The 20,356-nt window shown below is 36.3% G+C and overlaps 1 protein-coding gene across 4 annotated transcripts in view; it reads left to right on the top strand.

The window, feature by feature from the left end:
- NDST3 (N-deacetylase and N-sulfotransferase 3) overlaps positions 1–5,518 on the top strand; it is a 218,868-nt gene extending 213,350 nt beyond the window's left edge. For 3 of the 4 annotated variants that reach the window (XM_050792340.1, XM_050792339.1, XM_050792343.1), the window contains 2 exons: positions 396–498; positions 2,475–5,518. In XM_050792340.1, coding sequence (XP_050648297.1) covers positions 396–498; positions 2,475–2,672 — 301 coding nt within the window. In that variant the 3' untranslated portion in view covers positions 2,673–5,518. Of the gene's footprint in view, positions 1–395; positions 499–2,469 lie in introns of all 4 variants that reach the window. The other variant, XM_050792342.1, reaches the window with a different exon arrangement.
- Positions 5,519–20,356: the final 14,838 nt, after the last annotated feature.

Below are 20,356 nucleotides of genomic sequence, written 5' to 3'. Positions count from 1 at the left end.
AGCATCTAAATTCATAGACATGGATGAAGACTGACTTGTTTTTAAACCCTACAAAGAAAAAGAATGACTTGTTTCTAAACCCTAAAATAAAATTGAAAATTTATGCATTTTTTCCTTCCAGATGAAGGAAGTAGCCTTATTAATTTCTATTAATAGGAGACCTGCTGACAGTTTTTCTAGTAGGAACCTGGCAAACTCACAAATATGACAGATGAACTGAGAATTTAGAAGTATGCCAAAAGACTTTACGCAAAGGAATATAGTAAAAAGGAATTCAGTTTCTCTGGTTATAGATTGTTATCCAAGTAAAATATTTATGCATTGGTCATTATATCATATAAATTGGTTGAAAAATGATTTTCTGGTCTTTTTGTGTGTATTTTTTATTTTTTTAGGTTTGATTCTCACAAAGGTTTCTGGTGTCAGTTACTGGAAGAAGGTAAAACAAAATGCCTTGGAAAGAGCAAAGGAAGAAAATACCCCCCAATGGACTCTGATGTAAGCATAGAGCTTAAAATAACAAACTAAATCAGCAAAATGATAACCAATAATATCATCTATTTTCTTAAAAAACTAGTTAAAGTCAAAATTCAGCCTTTCTAAAACTTAAAAGTGCCATTTCAATTTCAGTACGAGTAGGTTGCTTGTTTCGATTTTACCCACAATATATTATTACTTGTCATGCAAGAATAAAGGAAAAAATAGAATTTGACATTCTGAAAAAGAATAAAGAGATAATATCTTATTCCAAAAAGAATGATACCTGCACAAAAATTTTAGCATAAAGGTTAACTGAAACCAAGACAGGAAATATATTCATTGAAAAGTGAAAATAAGACCAAGATTTCCATTTTTGGCTGGGTGTGGTGGCTCACGCCTGTAATCCCAGTACTTTGGGAGGCCGAGTGGATCACTTGAGGTCAGGAGTTCGAGACCAGCCTGGCCAACATGATGAAACTCCATCTCTACTAAAAATACAAAAGAAAAAATTAGCTGGGCATGGTGGCTGGTGCCTGTAATCCCAACTACTCAGGAGGCTGAGGCAGGAGGATCGCTTGAACCCAGGAGGCAGAGGTTGCAGTGATCCCAGATTGCACCATTGAGCTCCAGCCTGGGCAACAAGAGTGAAACACCAACTCAAAAAAAAAAAAAATCTCTTTTTTTCACTGCCTGAGTCATTCTGTTGTAAGTGTGCCCTGGGCAGTAATATAAATTACTGATACAATATACTAAGTTTTGAGCTGTTAATATGGTAATAAATGAAAGAAGCAATACATTTCCCAACATCTAACTTACACTAGCAGATAATTTAGGCTTTGGAGAATGTAGATACACACTTTGCAGTATGTATTCAGCACTTCCTGTTTATTCTGTTCAGAATGGTGACACTCTGATTAAGTGATTAAGTGTAGCATTAATCACTTAATGCTACAGTTTTCTCCATTTCTATACCCCACATTTTTACTTTGATCCTTACTTGACATATATTAAGATTTACTAATAATATTTTTATTATTAGTCTAGTTAGTATATAGTTTCAATATAAGCATGCAAGTGGAGTTTGATTTGTAAATTTTTTTAGATCACAATTAATACATTACATTAACTGAGAATCCTCAGACCTGAGGATCCTAAGGTGGGCTAAATTTATTTGAATACTTTATCTAACAAAACCTTGAGGACTATTTTTTTGTGCCTGACCTGATAGATGCAGGGTCTGTCCTCAATAAACTCTTAATTAAATCATATACAGAAGAGGGGGGGTGTTTCCGTTGTTTTAATGAACAAACTGCAATTTCAGAACTCCAATTTTCTTTGGCTGATTATTAAAATATACCTTCAGAGCACTGTGAAAACAACCCTTCTTTTCCCAAAAGAAATTGACATACAATTTCTATAGTATTTCAAGAAAGTAATATAAAATATATCATCTGCATTTATGTCAAAGCTATTTCCTGTACATTTATTAAAGCTAAACTGCTTAAGAGACACTGCTGAATAGCTTTCTTAGCATTTTATTTTACTCTGGTTTAACACAGACCTTATTAAATTTGGTGGTAGAGAAAGATAAGAAAAACACAACTTTTCAGGATATCATTTCTTCTCAACAAGGTTACTGAGTATTCCATATTGGGTTTATTTAAGGGAGTGACTGATTTCGTGAAAATAATGTCCAGAAAGGAGGTAAGAGTAAAGAGGTCTTCCCAGAGGTAATGAAAATACAAATGTGTAGGAAGGATTAGAGTGGGCAGTACCGTCACCACGCCGTTTGCCTCTTCCTAGTAAGAAAAATGCCAGTACCCAAGACCATCAGTAAAATATCATAGGATGTGCTAAATAAATAGTCCACATGCTAATACAAATTTTAATCCAGATCTGGTATACTTGATACTTATTTCAACGTAGTCAAAGTGTATGAAATATAATAAACAAAATAAAATGTACTTTTTTCTCCTCCTCTCCACTTAGAGCAGGACATTTCTGTCAAGCTACTATCGAGATCACAATGTGGAACTCTCAAAGCTGCTGCACAAACTGGGTCAGCCTCTGCCATCCTGGCTGAGACAGGAGCTGCAGAAAGTAAGATAGCACTGAGAGAAAACTCGAGACTTCATCGTCCATGTAGAACACACCTTTTCCAAAGCTTCCAGAAGCTACCAAAAGACAGTTGAAAAATATACCTCTTCAAATGAGAAAAAAGAACAAAGTTTCTTCCATGTGCTGGCATGTGGATGATAAGAAAAAAAGAAAAAGTATGTGTTAAAGCCTTGAGGCCTGTGGCCTTTCTCTTAACTCATATCTGAGCCTGTGGGATTATTGTAGACTACTGTGCACTCATGTGGAAGTCAATTGCAACCAACATAAATATCAAACACAAATGCAGAACTGTTCCATTTCATAGTAATATTTACACTTTTATATATCAACTAAGATTGTGTCTCTGTAGGTTTTTAGACCACTGTTTGCCTGTACAATGTTTTCTTATTCTTTTATTCTATAAACTGTCCTATGAAACAAGAAGCAAAATAAACTTCACAATGTAGCATAAAATGTCAAAAGCATAACACCCATGAAAAATGCTTGCCAAAATTTAAATCCACTTAAGTATTTAGAAATAATTGTAAATTATAATTTGTGCTAGATCAGAGTGGAAACGTAATATATGAGCTTTATCTGCACCAAAAAAAAAGATAAGTACTATAGCAAAAGTGATTTTTTCATATACATGGTCTAGTGAATATATGTAAAAATTACTAACTCTTCCATCACAACATAATTGTTATACTGAAATATATACTGTAAAGCTGTTGGATGGTAAATAGAAACACACTGAGTACACCAAAACAGTAAATAACAATGTAAAGTGTACTGACTGAATCCTCTGAAGGGGAGAAATTATAGAGGTCTAAAGACATATCATTGAGAATTCTATGTCCACTTGCTGTAAGCTGTGAATCGATCCCAGTAGTCCTCACTAGTTCTACAGAAATGCATGCCTAGAGTCTGAGGTATGTGTCATCTCCAGAAACAGGTTGACTTTCAAATATGAATAGCTTTTATTTAACGCTCCCCAAAACAAAACCTATTAAATGAAAACTAAAAACAGTTTCCCTAGATGATGTGATTAGACTATTTACATTTAGGTTATTAAAAAATTCCATTTTCCCAGATAGTTCAAAATAAAATTATGTAACGTGAAGATTTATAACAAAAAACAAATTAATATATTATTTGTAATCTAATGTCTGCAGTGATACTTTTGATATAAGGCAAAGAAACAAAAGCAGAGCAGAGGCTCACTTTTGAAAATATTTCACCCATCACTCTGGTGGAAGATAACAGTTCATAGGTACAATTAAGGATTAGCTACTAAATTAAATGCAGGAAGTACAAAGATGAGCAAGTTATGCTCTTGCAATATATTTACATTTAAACTGTAAATGATAGACATGGTTAATAAAGTTTTCAAAAAAGAAAAGAATACATCATACTTATTGTCTTGTTAACATTTACTTAATTTTTTTTTTGAGGTGGGGACAGAGTTTCGCTATGTCACCCAAGTTGGAGTGCAATGGTGTGATCTCGGCTCACTGCAACCTCCGCCTCCTGGGTTCAAGTGATTCTCCTGCCTCAGCCTCCTGAGTAGCTGGGATTATAGCCACGCACCACCACACCCGGGTAATTTTTGTATTTTTAGTAGCGACAGGGTTTCACCATGTTGGCCAGGCTGGTCTTGAACTCCTGACCTCATGATCCACCCACCTTGGCCTCTCAAAGTGCTGGGATTACAAGCGTGAGCCACCATGCCCAGAATACTTAATTTTTAAATGTACTGTACATATACATAAAATTTAAGTAGTAAATTAATTCCCTGCTATGATTATAAGCCTTCATAAAATATTATCAAAGCTATGATTAGAAAAAAATGAGAGGAAAACCTATAGGAAAAATATTTTCATTGTCATTATAATGGGTAAAACTATCAATTACTAATTAGAAAACAAATTGTGAGATCTACTTACTATAAATGTTTAGATGTACATTATAATTACTAACTTTTTAAAAGTTTTATGTACCTAAAGAATATGCTAATTTTTAAATATACTATTAGTAGAAGGAATTGGAAAAATCACCAGTTTTTAAGACTCTTGACTCTAAAAGCAAAATCAAAGTCATTTGGACAAATATGGGAAACACAGTTTTCATTCTTACTGCTGTCTCTTTTAGAGCAGCACATGCCAGACATGCTGGGAAAATTACTATAGTCTTCCATCTCCACCAACTTAACAAAACTGGCTTAGGAAGGTTAACCATAATGAGAATAGGCCCCAGCAGTTATATACAGTGTCATGTTTTCATTTGGCAACAACATTTATTCTAATAAAAAAAAAAAAAGAAAAGAAAAACTGATACATTTATGCTTTAATGGTAAGATGTACATTTGAACTGCTAAGCAAAGCTGCTAATGGCATATTTTGTTTAGGTAAATCGAGTTGACGGAACACCTCATCCTTTTAAATAGATGTCAGAAACATACTCCATGTTCGTATAAAGATAGGAGAAAAAGGAAGAGATCTTACCAAAATTTATTCATTCACAAGTACATGTATTATGCTAGCTAGAGCAGCAAACCTGTGAAACGATTTTTGACCACTCAATGTGTCTTGAAGACAGCATCAAATTCTAGAGGACACGCATACTTTCCACATTATGTACTCCAACTAGTTAATATGCTAATCTGAAAATAACATAAATACATATGAGAAAATAATGAGAGATAATTTGAGTTAAAACTAGCTTTGTATAGAATTCCCTTTTTCATTGTTTAAAATATGAAACTTCCTCAGGAAGAAATGAAATGGTTATTTCAATGTTTATAGCTATAATCTTGTCATTCACATTGAATGAAAATTACTGGAAACATTTTTTTCTCTGAGTTTTTTAAAATAAAAAACCTGGATATAATTCTGATAGTAGCATGGTACCTCATATGTACAACAATAAACTGATAGGAAAACGAAGAGTTTGGGCCTGGTGATTTTAGGTAATCAGTAGGTATTTTATTGTTTTGGCCTGAGGGTGAGTGGGAGGTGGTTACAGAACATAGATACCACTAACATAATTCAAAATGAAGAGATAGAAAGCTTTCAAGTAGGATATATATCCATCCTATATTTATAAAACCTTTCACAGATCATTCTCTTCCTAAATTTATATGTTACTTATAGTGATTTTTTTTACTTCCAATAAATATAACACAGCTCCTAGGTCATTTATGGGACCCTAGAATAAGAGAATAAGAGAATCACACAGCTGTTACTGAATGGACTTGAGAACAGGAATGATTATAGCATTTCTTACTCCCAGTATTCTGTTCTGCTCCACACCAATGAGCCCATTTCTTTCTTCAGAGTTTTAAAACGTGTTCATCTCTCTTTTTTAAAAATCTAGCAAAACGATCTCTGCAAAAAAAGGAGGGAGGGGGATTTGGGGAGTGTAAAGTTAGCCATTTATCTTCATTCTCCACAAATTTTCTTTTCTCTCTTCCAATCCCTTTCTTTTCTAGACATCAGCTTTTCACATGTTGCAACCCATCCTATCTTGGGGCACCAGCTGAATTCCCCACAGGCTTGCCTCCCACACACACGGCTCACTGATTGAGCTGGAACATCTCATCTCATCTTCTGCCTTCAGACTGTGATTTACAGCATTGGCTTCCCTGGTCCTCAGGCTTTCAGTCTCAGATTGAATTACACCATGAACCACCCAGTCTCCAACTTGCACAGCAGATTATGAGACTTCTCAGCCTCAAGCATGTGAGCCAATCCCTCATAATAAGTCATATGTACATATCTCTCTCCTATTAATTCTGCTTTTCTGGAGAACTCTAAGGCACACAGTTTCACTTGGATTCCATCCCCCCAGAAATCTGCAGTCTACTTCAAGTAAGTCTTTCACCTGTGGCCAAGGATACCTAACAGAATTTGAGGGCCACTTCTCCCCAAACCAGTGCGGTTACCAGTTCTTGCCATTTATTGTCCCTAATTTGTTGTCTATAAGAGTTCTCTAAATACTCAGTGCTCTTAATAAAGGTTACAGAGTAAAATTTATTCACTTATTTGTTAGTACTGAAACTAATAAGTTGAACCTTCTTCCATTAATCCTGTAACTATCCTCATATTTACATATCTGTCACATCTCAGTCTCTTCCCAAAAGTTATAAATACAAAAATTAATAAATCACTAAAGTTGGAATTAGTTACATGCTCACCATCTCCTTTGGAGCATCTCTTAGAGAAAGAGGAATCATGAATAGTATCAATAAGTTAAAAAAGACATTCACTTTCCAGAGTCAAGTCAAATATCTCATTTATTATATTATAGTCAGAGTTCTCCAAAGAAATAGAACTAGTGGCAGATACATATACATATATATATATACATATAAGCATGCATACACACACACATACACACACACATATATAAAGACTCATTATAAGGTATTGGCTTAAATGATTTTAGAGGATGCAAAGGCCCATGATCTGTCATCTGCAAATTGGAGACCCAGGAAAGCCAGAGGTGTAGTTCAAAGGCCTGAGAGCCAGAGAGCCAATAGTGTTGCAATCTGGGTTTGAAGGCCTAAAATCCAGGAGCACTGAGGACAGGAGAAGTTCAATGTTCAGCTCAAGCAGCCAGGCCTTCTTCCACCTCGTTCTATTCATGCCCTTAATGGATTGGATGATGCCCATCAACACTGGGGAGGGTAATCTGCTTAACTCAATCTACCAATTGAAATGCTAATGTCATCCAGAAACACCATCATAGCCACACCCAGAAATAAGGTTTCACCAGCTATCTAGGTACCCTGTGACCCAGTCAAAGTTGACACATAAAATTAGTCATCACATTTACTTAGCAATCCTTTTCAAGGAAGTCAAAGCAAATTTTACAAATTAAATGCTCACAGCATAAAGTCTCCAAGATATTGTTAGAAAGAATGTATTTGCCCACATTTTACCATACAGAAAAGTGAATTACACTGAATAAAATGTGAGATATTTCCAAAGCACCCAGAATCCGTGACAAATCTTATATAAAACTGTCTACATCAAGCCGCTTCTTGCTTTTTGAGGGAATACATTAAGTGTAGGAAATGCCTGCTGCTGCATTTCTGATGCCAAAATGGTCTATTTCAAATCAATAACTGAAATGGAAACCAGACCTTGCTCTTAAATATTATACATAATTTATACAGTTGGACCAAAGATGAGTCTCCTCTATTTGATAAATAATATTCTGAATCTAAATTTTTTTCAGTTTCAACTACATTAAATAGAAATGCAAGCTCAACATGCTATATACTCCTAGTGCTTTAGTGTATCATTTCAGAACTTACTTTATATCCTTCAAAGCAAACAAAACTTTTAAAAGCCCACAAAACAAATATACTATCAAAAACAAAGCTTGCTTCACATATAAATTAATAAATTGACAAATTTTTAATAATTTTTGGGAGGCCGATGCAGGCGGATCATGAGGTCAGGAGATAGAGACCATCCCGGCTAATGCGGTGAAACTCCGTCTCTATTAAAAATACAAAAAAATTTAGCCTGGCGTGGTGGTGGGTGCCTGTAGTCCCAGCTACTCGGGAGGCTGAGGCAGGAGAATGTGTACCCAGGAGGCAGAGCTTACAGTGAGCCGAGATTGCGTCACTGCACTACAGCCTGGGTGACAGAGCAAGACTCTGTCTCAGAAATAAACAAGTAAATAAATAAATACAAAATAGAAACAATAAAACGCTATGAAAATAGAATAATATTGATAAATTATCCCTCCTGCCTATGATCATCCTGAGAAAACCATATTGTTTTCATTCCCAGTTAATGTCCTCAGTACAATCAGAATAGCAAAAAAGATAGACTGGACTATAATCCAACATCTATCCTTAACTATGTAACATTGGGTTGGTGACTTTTCTGATCTCAGTTTACGCATCTGTCAACAGAAGTCACATGTGATCATTGGTAAGGAGGAGGAATGCTTTTCTCCCTGCTTTGTTTACCGTGTGCCAGTAGATCAATTATTGTAACATGTGATTCTGTCTCTGATCTACTCTCCCATAGAGGAGGAACCAATGAACTATCTAAGTGGTAAAATTGAAAGCAGAAATTCGGATTGAATAGCTCAACCTGTCTCCCTCACTTCTCTTTGGGATCTACCTGCAAAGATCAGTCACCCCAGTCCTCTTGGCCTGTGTTAAATTTAGCAGAAATTGACGTTTATTTAAAGCCACAAACAAAACCAAAAGAAGAGCAAAAAACATAAATCCATGCTTAAAAATTAGGAAAAGAAGCAAGAATGTAAGAAACAGTAATATAAATGAGCTAAATGTCTCCCCCTCATGTGGGGAGCCAACAGAAACTGCTTAAAGTTGACAAATTAAGAAATTAAGGTAAAAGCGTAATTGGAATTATGAAGATAATCAGCAGAGCTTAAACAAATGGTAAAAGCAAGTTGCCTTTGATAAGTGGGACTAGAGTTCTGGACCAGGGAAAAGTATTTGAGTTTTTATCTCCAAATGCATGAATTGCTGTACTTTTATAACAACAATAATTTATCACTTTAAAGATCAAGACTGTAAATATTCAGGACCAACTGTGTCCAAAAGAGGGAGCACAGAAGCAAGAAATCTAAGCAGCATCAGATACTACTGGCTATTATCCAAGAGATTAATAAACAGGACCTCTGCCATGGTGTAGAGTCTCAACACTACAGTACAATAGTTTTAAAATATAGCCTGTGGATCTTGAGCAGACCTGAGTCCTCTTCAGGGGGTCTGCAAGGTCAAAATGATTTTTATAATAATGTGAATTCATTATATGCCTTCGTCATTGTGTTGATATTGTTACCAACTGTGCGATAACAATAATGGGTAAAACTGCTGGTGCTTTAGCATAAATCAAGGCAGTAGAATTAATCTGTACTATGGTATTCATCACCACACATTCATTGTTTAAAACAGTCAGTGTCACTTATGACTTGTCAAAACAGTAAAATTATTAATATTATTACATTCCCACACTACAGTATATGCTTTTTAATCTTCTGTGTGACAAAATGTGAAGTGTGCCTAAAGCACGTCTGCTACATACTGAAGTAGGTGATTGTCTTGAAAAAAAGCCCTTGAGCAACTGTTTGAGTTGCAAGTGGAACTGGCCACTTTATTCATGGAACACACTTTTTACTTGAAAGAATGACAGAGAATTATGGTTATTCAGACTTGAGCAATTAGCAAATATTTTCTTAAAACTGAAAGGAGTGAGCCTGTCACTCCAACAAAAAACAATTGACAGTATTTCTTGCCAATTATAAAATTTCAGCTTTCAAGTAAAAATTAGAATTTTGTAGAACTTGTATTGCTACCATGAGCTTCACAGCATACTCATATTTAAAGATCTTTCTGATGAGATTGGTGGTGATATTAAAAAATGTAATTTTCCAACATTATATAATGAAAGGTGTCAATGTTTGAAAGATCAGCATAAGTAAACCATTTTCCAAAAAAGCAATGCATGAGGTCACAAAACTCATATACATAGTATACACAGTATAAATATACATAGCATAATTGTTATAATAGTGAAAGGTCTATTCTCAGAGTAAGAAAAATCAGTAGATTTTAATGTAGCACAATATGAACAGTTCATTGATGTCTTTCAGATTCCACATTGCAAATATCCTTTAAGACAATAGCACTTGTCAATTCTTAATGTAGTATCAAAGAAAAATATCCACGATTATCTGAAAATGCTATAAATATATATTTTCTTTTCCCAAACACATATGGGTATATAAATATATACTTTCCTTTCCCAAACACATATGGGGATGAGGCCAGATTTTCTTCATGTACTTCAACAAAACAACCTATCAAAATAAATTGAATGCAGAAATAGATATGAGAATGCAATCTCTATTAAGCCAAACATTAAAGAAATTTACCAAAATGTAACACAATGCCACTCTTCTCATTTTCTTTTGTTTTGGAAAACAGAGCTATTTTTTCATTAAAACTATAGCTTTATTATGGGTTTGTTCTTGTTATTTTTTAATGTTTTTTAATTTCTCTATTTCAATTTCTAATAGATTAAATATTAAAAACTGTAACTATATTATCTATATAGTTATCTATAATATTGATAAATTTATCTATAATATCGATAAATATACTGCTTTTGTTTTATAAACAATAGCCCTTTGGGGTTCTCAATAATGTTTAAGAATGTAAAAGGATCCCCAGACTAAAAAGTATGAGAGCCATTGGCATGAGAGTTGGAAGTAATTCAAGTACCTACAGCCAAGATTTACACCATAAACAATAGGCTATAAAGAAAATAAGTGGGAAGCCAGACTACACCTCCCCTCCATCACCTTCCCACTCTACTCTCAGAATGGAGTTGCCTGGCTGGAGATGAAGGAATACTGCAAAGAGGAAAAGAGAGGTAAATACAAGTTTGGGTTTCTTCTCCCCCTACCTTCCTCCTTGACACCAAACTGAGCCCTTAAAATGGAGGATGAGAGATCTTTAAGTCTGAGGATCAAACAGTAGGGAAAGCTGTGCCCTACTTTCCATTTAAAACTCTGCAAAGCAGCAACCTCCTCCATGTACTCTGCCCAACAATGGTGAAGGCCCTCCCTCCAAGTAGTAGAGATAGCTCGTGGTATCCTAGGTATAGATGGTCTTGGTTTGCACAGATTCCACAGTGGCACAGGACAACACATAAAAGTTCCATTTCTCCAGATAGGCTGCAGGAATCACTAAGAACAGCCTTTTAAATCCAAAGTGACCTGGCAGCTGGGACAAAGAGGGCACTTAATAACCTTCACAGATCGATGACTACAGGCCATGAAAGGAGCCTAAACCGTGGAATCTAGAGACCACTTTACAAAGACTGAACCTGTTGAGGTTCATCCAATGCCAGCAGAGGAAAGATGATGGCTGAGACCGGATGTTACCCACCACTTCATGTCCACTGCCATGACCACCTTTGGAAGAAATGGAGAGAAGAATCTTGAATTTGGCTGGGTTTTTCTACAAGATATTTAAAAATCTTTAAAGTTCTGAATCATATCTTGAATGGGGACAATTATTAAAAAGCTACTCGGGAGGCTGAGGCAGGAGAATGGGGTAAACCCGGGAGGCGGAGTTTGCAGTCAGCTGAGATCCCGCCACTGCACTCCAGCCTGGGCAACAGAGCAAGAATCCGTCTCAAAAAAAAAAAAAAAAAAAAAAAAAAAAAAAAAAAAAAACTAAAGAAAGTTGTATTTTGGACAGGTTGTGAATTATGGAATTTTTACCCACTACATGAGCGTTACATTCCAGGTCCAATTAGCAACAATGAATACTCGGGGAAAAGGGGCAATCAGCTAAGGTTTGAGGCTAGTGATAGACCCTGCCTCAGTTAAGATGATCCAGTGTACGCACAGTGATGTAGTTAGGGTTGAGTCTGCAGGTGAGGCACACCTGTGGATTATGATCTTCCTCCAAAAAACCTATTCCATTATGTGGTAGACACACTCTAAGAGTGATGATGCCCTTATATGATCCTATCTCCTTGAGTGTAGGCATGAACTGTGAATACTATAGGATAGTGAATCCCTTGGTTAGCAAGCCCCATATTTGATCTGTCAAGAAATCCTATTGGCGCAATCTTTACTTCTATCCAAAACCAACCACTTCTCACCAAATCCAGGGCTGCCACCTCATTCTAAGATGCCATAATCAGCCGGGCCCGGTGGCTCATGCCTGTAATCCCAGCTCTTTGGGAGGCCAGGGCTAGTGGATCACAAGGTTAGGAGATCAAGACCATCCTGGCCAACATGATGAAACACCATCTCTACTAAATTCAAAATAAAAAATTAGCCAGGTGTGGTGGCACACGCCTGTAGTCCCAGCTACTCAGGAGGCTGAGGCAGGGGACTCACTTGAACCTGGGAGGCGGAGGTTGCAGTGAGCCAAGATCGCGCCACTGCACTCCAACATGGCGACAGAGCCAGACTGTGTCTCGGAAAAAAAAAAGATCCCATAATCTTTATCCTGGTTATCCTCCCTGCTTCCAGGTATCTGTACTATACCTGTTTCCAGGTATCTGTTGTCAACCCAACATCCAGGGTAATCCTTTTACAAATTAAGTCAAAGTACTTTAATTCCTTCTATAGCTCTCCTTTTCAGGCTACGGTCCTTATAGTGGCCTGCAAGGCCTTACATGATTTGGTATCCATCACCTTTGTAACCGCAGCTCCTCTTTTTCGAACTCTCTCATTCTGCAACAGTTGCACTGGCTCCCTTGCTGACAATCTTATTTAAGACCTTTGTGTTGACATGCCCACAAATAGCAACGTGGCTAACTTCTACACTTTAGTTCAGGCTTTGCTCAGATGTTATCTTCTCAATAAGGCCTACCCTGACAACCTTATATAAAATTTCACCCCTTCCTCCCTACCCTGACTCCTGATTCCTATTATTCCGAACTAATCTTTTTTGAACCATAGCACTTATAATCTTATAACTAATTGTATAATTTACTAGTTTTATTAGATCTTTTGTCTTCTCATACTTGAATAAGCTTCTTGAAGGCAAACTATTTGTCTGTTTTCTTTCATCAATGTATCCCCACATCGATGGGTGTAGTCTCTGAAATAATAAATGTTCAATAAATAGTTGTTGAATTAATTAATTTAACAATAAGTAACTGGAAAAGCAAGACAGATGACAGTTTTAACATAGCATATATTCTTATATTTAAGTGCTAGAAAAAAGTATAACTTTTTATAAAAATCAATAAATTTGATTAACAAAAATATATATTTCCCCAATCATACAAAGACTTACACTGTCTTTCTTCTAAATAACAAAAAATAAATTCAATTTTAAATAATTAAAATTCGCAAAATAATTATTAAATGTAGGACAAAAATAAACCTCTTTTAAATAATAATTACCAGATAATTCTTATAAATTATCCTAACAACAATATCAAAAGGAAGATACTGCCGATTTCCTTCTACAGATGAAGAAACAGGTTTAGAATGGATAGATAACTTTCCCAAGGTCACACAAATAGCAAAGCCCAGACTTATTTTATACCTAGTATCATTTTTCTTCCTTTACACACAACACCAGTTAAGAGCATGGTCTCTGAGCCAATGAGACTACATTCAAATCCACTCCAAATCTTAGGTTAATTACATTATTTCTCTGTGCCTCAATCTATTCATCTGTAAATTGGCAACAATAATTGTATAGCGCTTATACAATTGTTAGGATTAAATGAGTTAATGAGCACCTAAGTACTCAATAAACATTAGTTATCACCATTATTACTATCTCCCTTAGAGACTATAAATAATTGTAGTCAGGTACCGTGGCTCACACCTGTAATCCCAGCACTTTGGGAGGCTGAGGCAAGCAGGTCACCTGAGGTCAGGAGTTCGAGACCAGCCTGTCCAACATGGGGAAACCCCGTCTCTACTAAAAATACAAAAATTAGCCAGGCTTGGTGGTGTAGGCCTGTAATCCTAGCTACTCAAGTTCTGTTCAGTGCTGTAAAGAATGATGAGTATTTAAACATTCGTGTGGCTTTTATGAAATGTAAGTTCTCAATTCCAGAGATCTCTTTCTGGACCTTCTGTTTTCTAAGAAATACTGTCCATTTACATAAATTATCATACTGATAAAAGGGTTTTAAACTAGAGAAATACAAAAGTCACTTATCTGGTTCTATTCTATTTAGTTTTCTATAGTTTTACTTATATAATTAAGAAATAACTACTAAAACATCTTACATATTAAGTTGGAAGGTTTTTTTCATCATTCTTCATTTGGAGATAAAATATATTTATTTTTCTCTCTATAGTGTAAGTATGACATTTATTTTAAACTTTTTGTTTAAAACTTTACAAAGATGGCAGAAAACAAATCTATAGATCAATCATATTCCTGAATAAAGAGGCACAGTTCTCAGTGCAGTGTTAGCATGCAGAATCCAGAAACAGGTTACAGGTAGAATACATGGTGACAGAGCGAACTTTAAAGAGTGAATATGGAAAGGCTGCTTGAGCACTGTCCCAGGAAGGCAGAAATTAATCTATTCTTTTATGACTTTTTAAATAGACTTTTTGAGGCTGTATGATTAGATACTGTAAAACTCACCAAGGTGAAGTGTACATCTCATAACTGCTGAGTTATTCATGGGATTGAAGAGCCATCACGGCAATCTGATATCAGAAGATCTCTGACACCCAGATAGAAGGCTGATAGACGGGGTTCCTCATGCCCATTTGAAGATAAGCCCTGTCCCCAACCCAGCCCCAGTCAACCATTGATCTGTTTTCTGTCACTATAAATTTGCCTTTTCTGAACATTTCATATCAATAGAATCGTACAGTATGTAGTACTTTGTGTCTGGCTTCTTTTCACTTAGTGACATGGTTCTGCATTTCATCTATAGCATGTATCAGCCATAGCATGTATCAGTACTCCTTTTTTAAAAAAACTTTTATGTTAAGTTCAGGGGTACATGTGCAAGATGTGCAGGTCTGTTACAAAGGTAAACGTGTTTCATGGCAGTTTGTTGTACAAATTATTTCATCAGCCAGGTACTAAGCCTAGTAACCAATAGTAATTTTTCCTGATCCTCTCTCTCCTCCCATCCTCCGCCCTCAGGTAGGCCCAGCGTGTACTGTTCCCCTTTATGTGTCCGTGTATTCTCATCATTTAACTTAAATTGGAGTATTCTCATACAGCATCTGAAATCTTTTATTTTACATTTTTTATTTTTTATTTTTTTGGAGATGCAGTCTCACTCTGTCACCCAGACTGGAGTGCAGTGACACAATCTCGACTCACTGCAACCTCCACCTCCCAGGTTCAAGTGATTCTCGTGACTCAGCCTCCTGAGTAGCTGGGATTACAGGCACCTGACACCATACCTGGCTAATTTTTTTTATTTTTTGGTAGAGACAGTGAAGACCTATTCCAGTTATAAATACTAATAGGAATTAGTTTCAAAGTTTGCCATAGAATTTTCTCTCTGAAATGATTTCCATTATAAAACTTGAAACACAGTCCTACTGTAGCGGGGAGACTTAATTTAAACCTTTTGGCAAAGACAGAGGTAAGATGTTTCCAAGGCCAAAAGAGTTAGTCATCTTTGCCTTAATATACTAAGTTGCATTCAAAAAAGTTTGTCAGTTTTGCTTAAATGTACTACCCTGCATTCATTTTTCCTTCTGTACATTATGTACAATTTCCCAGAATTCTTTTTCACTTTTATCATCCTGGCTTCCTTATTCAACAAATGTTTCATTGAGTGTGTTCCAAAGTAGTACTTCAGGTAAGATGAATATGACTACATTCTTGCCCTCTAGTAGACTGGGCAGAAATATTTTATTTCTCCAACAGAATCATTGTCTAGTTTGATACATATTAACAGTGTATTAATTACTTCAGACAGTAGGAAATGAATTAAATCTCGGATTAATTCAGTATGCTAAAAATCCGTATATCAAGTTCACATATTAAAAAGGTTTGGTGTATTCCAATGGTATGTTTAGAATACGCATCTGGAGAAAGTTGTTCCTTTCTGGTAGAATCTGAAGTTTTCAATATTCACCGTAGATATTTATTCATCATATAAAACTAGAGTCCAGAGGGTAGGCTTTTAGAGATACTAGATATGCTGACATTTTCATGTTATTATCCACATATACATTAATACATTCATGTACAATGAACAAATGTATTTAATTCAAAGGGGTTTAAACACATAACTCAATAACAAGGTAACAAATTCAAAGGAGTTCAAACATATACCTAAATAATAGCATAACAGAGCCATCTAGTGGCCGCATAAAAATTTGTTTCATGCGATTTTGTTTTGTTCCATCAAGTTTTACATAAACGTAAGTTTATCTTCCCTCTGATACAGATATTTATAATGCTTGTGGATAATGGGCCAAAGTAATTTGGAGCTGGGGTACTACAGTAAATGTTTGACATACTAAGACATCTATAATCTATATTGTGTGGAGAAAAAGGAGAATTTTAACAAGTGATCATTAAATTTTCAAATTACCTTAATACGTATGGGATGAAAGCATCAGATTTTTTTTAATTGTTAGTTTACGAATACTCCAAAACAACATTTTCTCTTTTAATATGCCATATTAAATGTTAAAATAAACAACAATCTTCTTTTGCATAAAGGCAAGTAAGCCAAAAAAAAAAAAAATCCTCACTAGGAAATAGATTAAAGCAAGGACCACAAGCCATCTTGGAAAGAAAGACAGAAACAAAATCAAGCTTTTCAGATGTTAAATATTTAATGAAACACAAGTGCAGAATCTCACTGACATGCAAGTTTCTACAACCAAGTCAGGCATTCACTCTTAAAGTCCTGGAGGCCAGTTTGAGATCATAGAACACATGGGCATTTCCAACTTTTCAGGCTAAACTACAAAAGGTTCACCATGTTGCTTGCCAAACTTTTCAATAAATTTATATTATAAATGTTTCACAACATCAAACACTTACTCTGAAATCCCAGCTCCAAAATTCTTGGATCACCATCACCTCAAAATTCATGGATCCAACTTAAACCACATTTTCAATGTCCCTCACTGTTCTCAAGTATTAGCATCTCTTCTTGTCTAACATAAATGCCATGGTAAATCAATACAACCAGTCCCTTGCATGCATTCCTTTTCCCTTCTCTCACTTTGCTCACTCTCTTGGCAAACTACAACTTGGTTAACTCCAACTCCCTGTCAGCTCCATACCAGCACCTATGCAGTTGAGCATGATGAAGAGAAAATACGCAATCACGCTAGAGATTTGACTTTGAATTCATTACAAGAACTCGAGAAAGCTCCTAATGTGACCAGGGAAACCTACTACTTTTCAAAGTCTATTGATGCCATCTCCTAATTATATTTTTTCCCCTCTCCTCGAATCTCCAATACCGTCTCCCCAATCCTCACTCTCAGTTGATGGCCTGGTTGTCTATTACCCCAGAAAAAAAAAAATTAGTAGATGAGAGCATTCAAAGTTCGCAGTACCACTCATCCACAAGCACCTGTACCCATGTACTCCTATTTCTGTAGATGAACTGCCTAAACTATTATCTTAGGGCAACCCCTACTTTTGTGCGCTAGATCCCATCTCATTTCCCAAGGAGTTCATCAAATATCTGCTGCATCATCAGTTTTTCAATTTCTACTAGATCTTTCCCATCAGAATACTAACATATTTTAAGTTCTCCTATGCTTGAAAAATGACCCACTCTTGATCCCACATCCCTTTCCAGATATTGCTGCATTTCTCTTCCTCTGTACCATGTAACTCCTCACAAGAGTTGTTCCAAATCCATGATTTGCAATACTTCTCCTGTTCTCTCTGAAATTACTCTTAACAAGGTCCCAAGTGACTCTCATATTGCTAAATCCAATGGTCATTTCTCAGCTTCCATCCTACTTGTATCATAAACAATTGACCACTTTCTTTTGAAAAACTTTTTTGACTTTTAAGGTACCATACTCTGCTGGCTGTCTCCCTAAATGACTTCTCAACATCCTTTGCAAGTTCCTACTGTTTTTCCTGGTAGATTAATACTGACAGGCTCCAGGGCTCAGTTTCTTATCCTATTTTCTTTTTTTCTTTTTTTTTTTTTTTTTTTTTTTTATTTGAGAGTTGGGGTCTTGGTTTCTTGCCCAGGCTGGAGTGCAGTAACATGGGCATAGCTCATTGCAGCCCCGAATTCTTGGGCTCAAGCGATCCTCCTGCCTCTGCCTCCTGAGTATCTGGGACTACAGGTGCGTGCCACCACACCTGGCTAATTTTTTTTTTTTTAATTTTTTGTGGAGATGGAGTTTCACCATTTGCCCAAGCTGGCCTCAAATTCCTAGGCTCAAAAGAGCCTTCTGTCTCAATCCCCTAAAGTGCTGGCATTAGAGATGTGAGCCACTGCACCTGGCCTCTAATCCTATTTTTTATCTATCTTTCCTCCCTCAGTACGATCATCTAATCTCATGGCTTTACATACCATCTATAGTTTGACAACTCACATATTTATTTCTTCAGCCCAAACCTCTCCCCAGACCTCCATACTCATATATTGAACTCTTTACTCAACAATTCCATTCGGATGCCTAAAAAACATCTCAAACATAACATACAAAACTGTACTCCTAAATACTTCTTCCCAAAAATCTGCTCTTTCTGCAGTCCCTATCTCAGCAAATAATCAAAAACCTTAGTCATTTCTCTCGTAGCCTACAATCCCTTTATCTTATATACTATACTATGTCCAATCTTTCAGCAAATACTGTCACATCTATGGTAAAAGTATTTCCAGAATTGAATCATTTATTTCTTTCATTGCTACCACTAACCCAACACTATTCTCTCATTTTATTATTCCACTACCCTAACTGCTTTCCCTGCTCCAACCCTATCCCCATCGCTACCCTAGAGCTTTTCTAAACAGAGCTTTGAGAGAGAACATGTAAATCCTAAGTTAGATCATGCCATTGTACTCACAACTCTCCAACACTATCCAACTTCTTCCAAAAAACTAAAAACTGTATAATGACCTATAAGGCCATAGATAGCCTATCATGACCTTTCTAACTTCACTTCCTACTTACTTAACTCATTCTAGCCAAACTGGTCCAAATATTCTTCGAACATGCCAAGATGAGTTATCTATTCTTACATAACAAATTATCCCAAAATGTAGTAGCTTACAACATAATTTTTTATCTCACACACTTTCTGTAGGTCAAGAATCCAAGTGTGGCTTAGCTGGATCCTCTGCTACAGTGTCCCTCCCAGGCTGCCATCAACAGGGGGGGTATAGTCATCTTAGGGCTCAACTGGGTAGGGATCCACTTCCAAGCTCATTCACATGGTTGTTGACAGAATTCAATTCCTCATGGACTACTGGTCTGATAGCCTCAGTTCCTTGTGAGATGTTGGCCAGAGGCAACTCTCTGTTCCTTGCCACATGGGCCTCTGCAACATAGCAGCTTGCTATATCAAAGCAAGCAATACAAAAAGGCACAAGAGGAAGTGGTAGCAAAACATAAGTCAGGTTTTTATACCTGGTCTCACATTTCACCACTTTGCCATTCAAGAGATCACATAAAGGAAGGAAAAACACGAGGTGGGGTTACTGGGAACTTTGCCTACTGTATCAAGTATGGTCCCACTGAGAAAGCATTGGTTGCTTCAAATATTCCTCTTCCAAATGTCTGTATGTTTTGCTCCCTGATGTTCTTCAACTTGCTGACCTAATGTCATCTTCTGAATGACATTTCTCCTGAACACTTTTTTAAAATTATAATTCCTACCTTCCAAACACTTCTCATCTTCTGTGCTCTGTTTTTCTCTACAGCACTTATTGACTTTAACATACCATATAATTTACATGTTGTGATTGGTTTCTACTTCAGTTTAGCTAAGCTAGCCCTACATTTCCCTTCCCTTCCCTTCCCTAAATAACTCCAGCTTTGAAAAGTCCATAGGAGACATTTTGTATGAGACTTGGTAAATGAAACTAAAGCAGCATACACTTTTGACACTTGGAAGGTCAGTATAGGGCATGAGGCAATGTTGCAGATCATGCAAGATATCACTTATCTGCTAACTCGTCTTATAAGTGTGGGGCAGCAGTAGTCAGATCTATAGCTTCTTCAGTCATCCCAGATCTTCTGTTTCAACTTCAACAACCTCCAAGTCTGTGACAAAGGGCATCAGCTTCTCTTGCAGATCACCCCCTTCATCAAAGCTAAACTC

Source organism: Macaca thibetana, chromosome 5 (assembly GCF_024542745.1).
Source record: "Macaca thibetana thibetana isolate TM-01 chromosome 5, ASM2454274v1, whole genome shotgun sequence".
Classification (NCBI taxonomy): domain Eukaryota; kingdom Metazoa; phylum Chordata; class Mammalia; order Primates; family Cercopithecidae; genus Macaca; species Macaca thibetana.
This window is presented reverse-complemented; position numbering and strand designations above follow the sequence as displayed.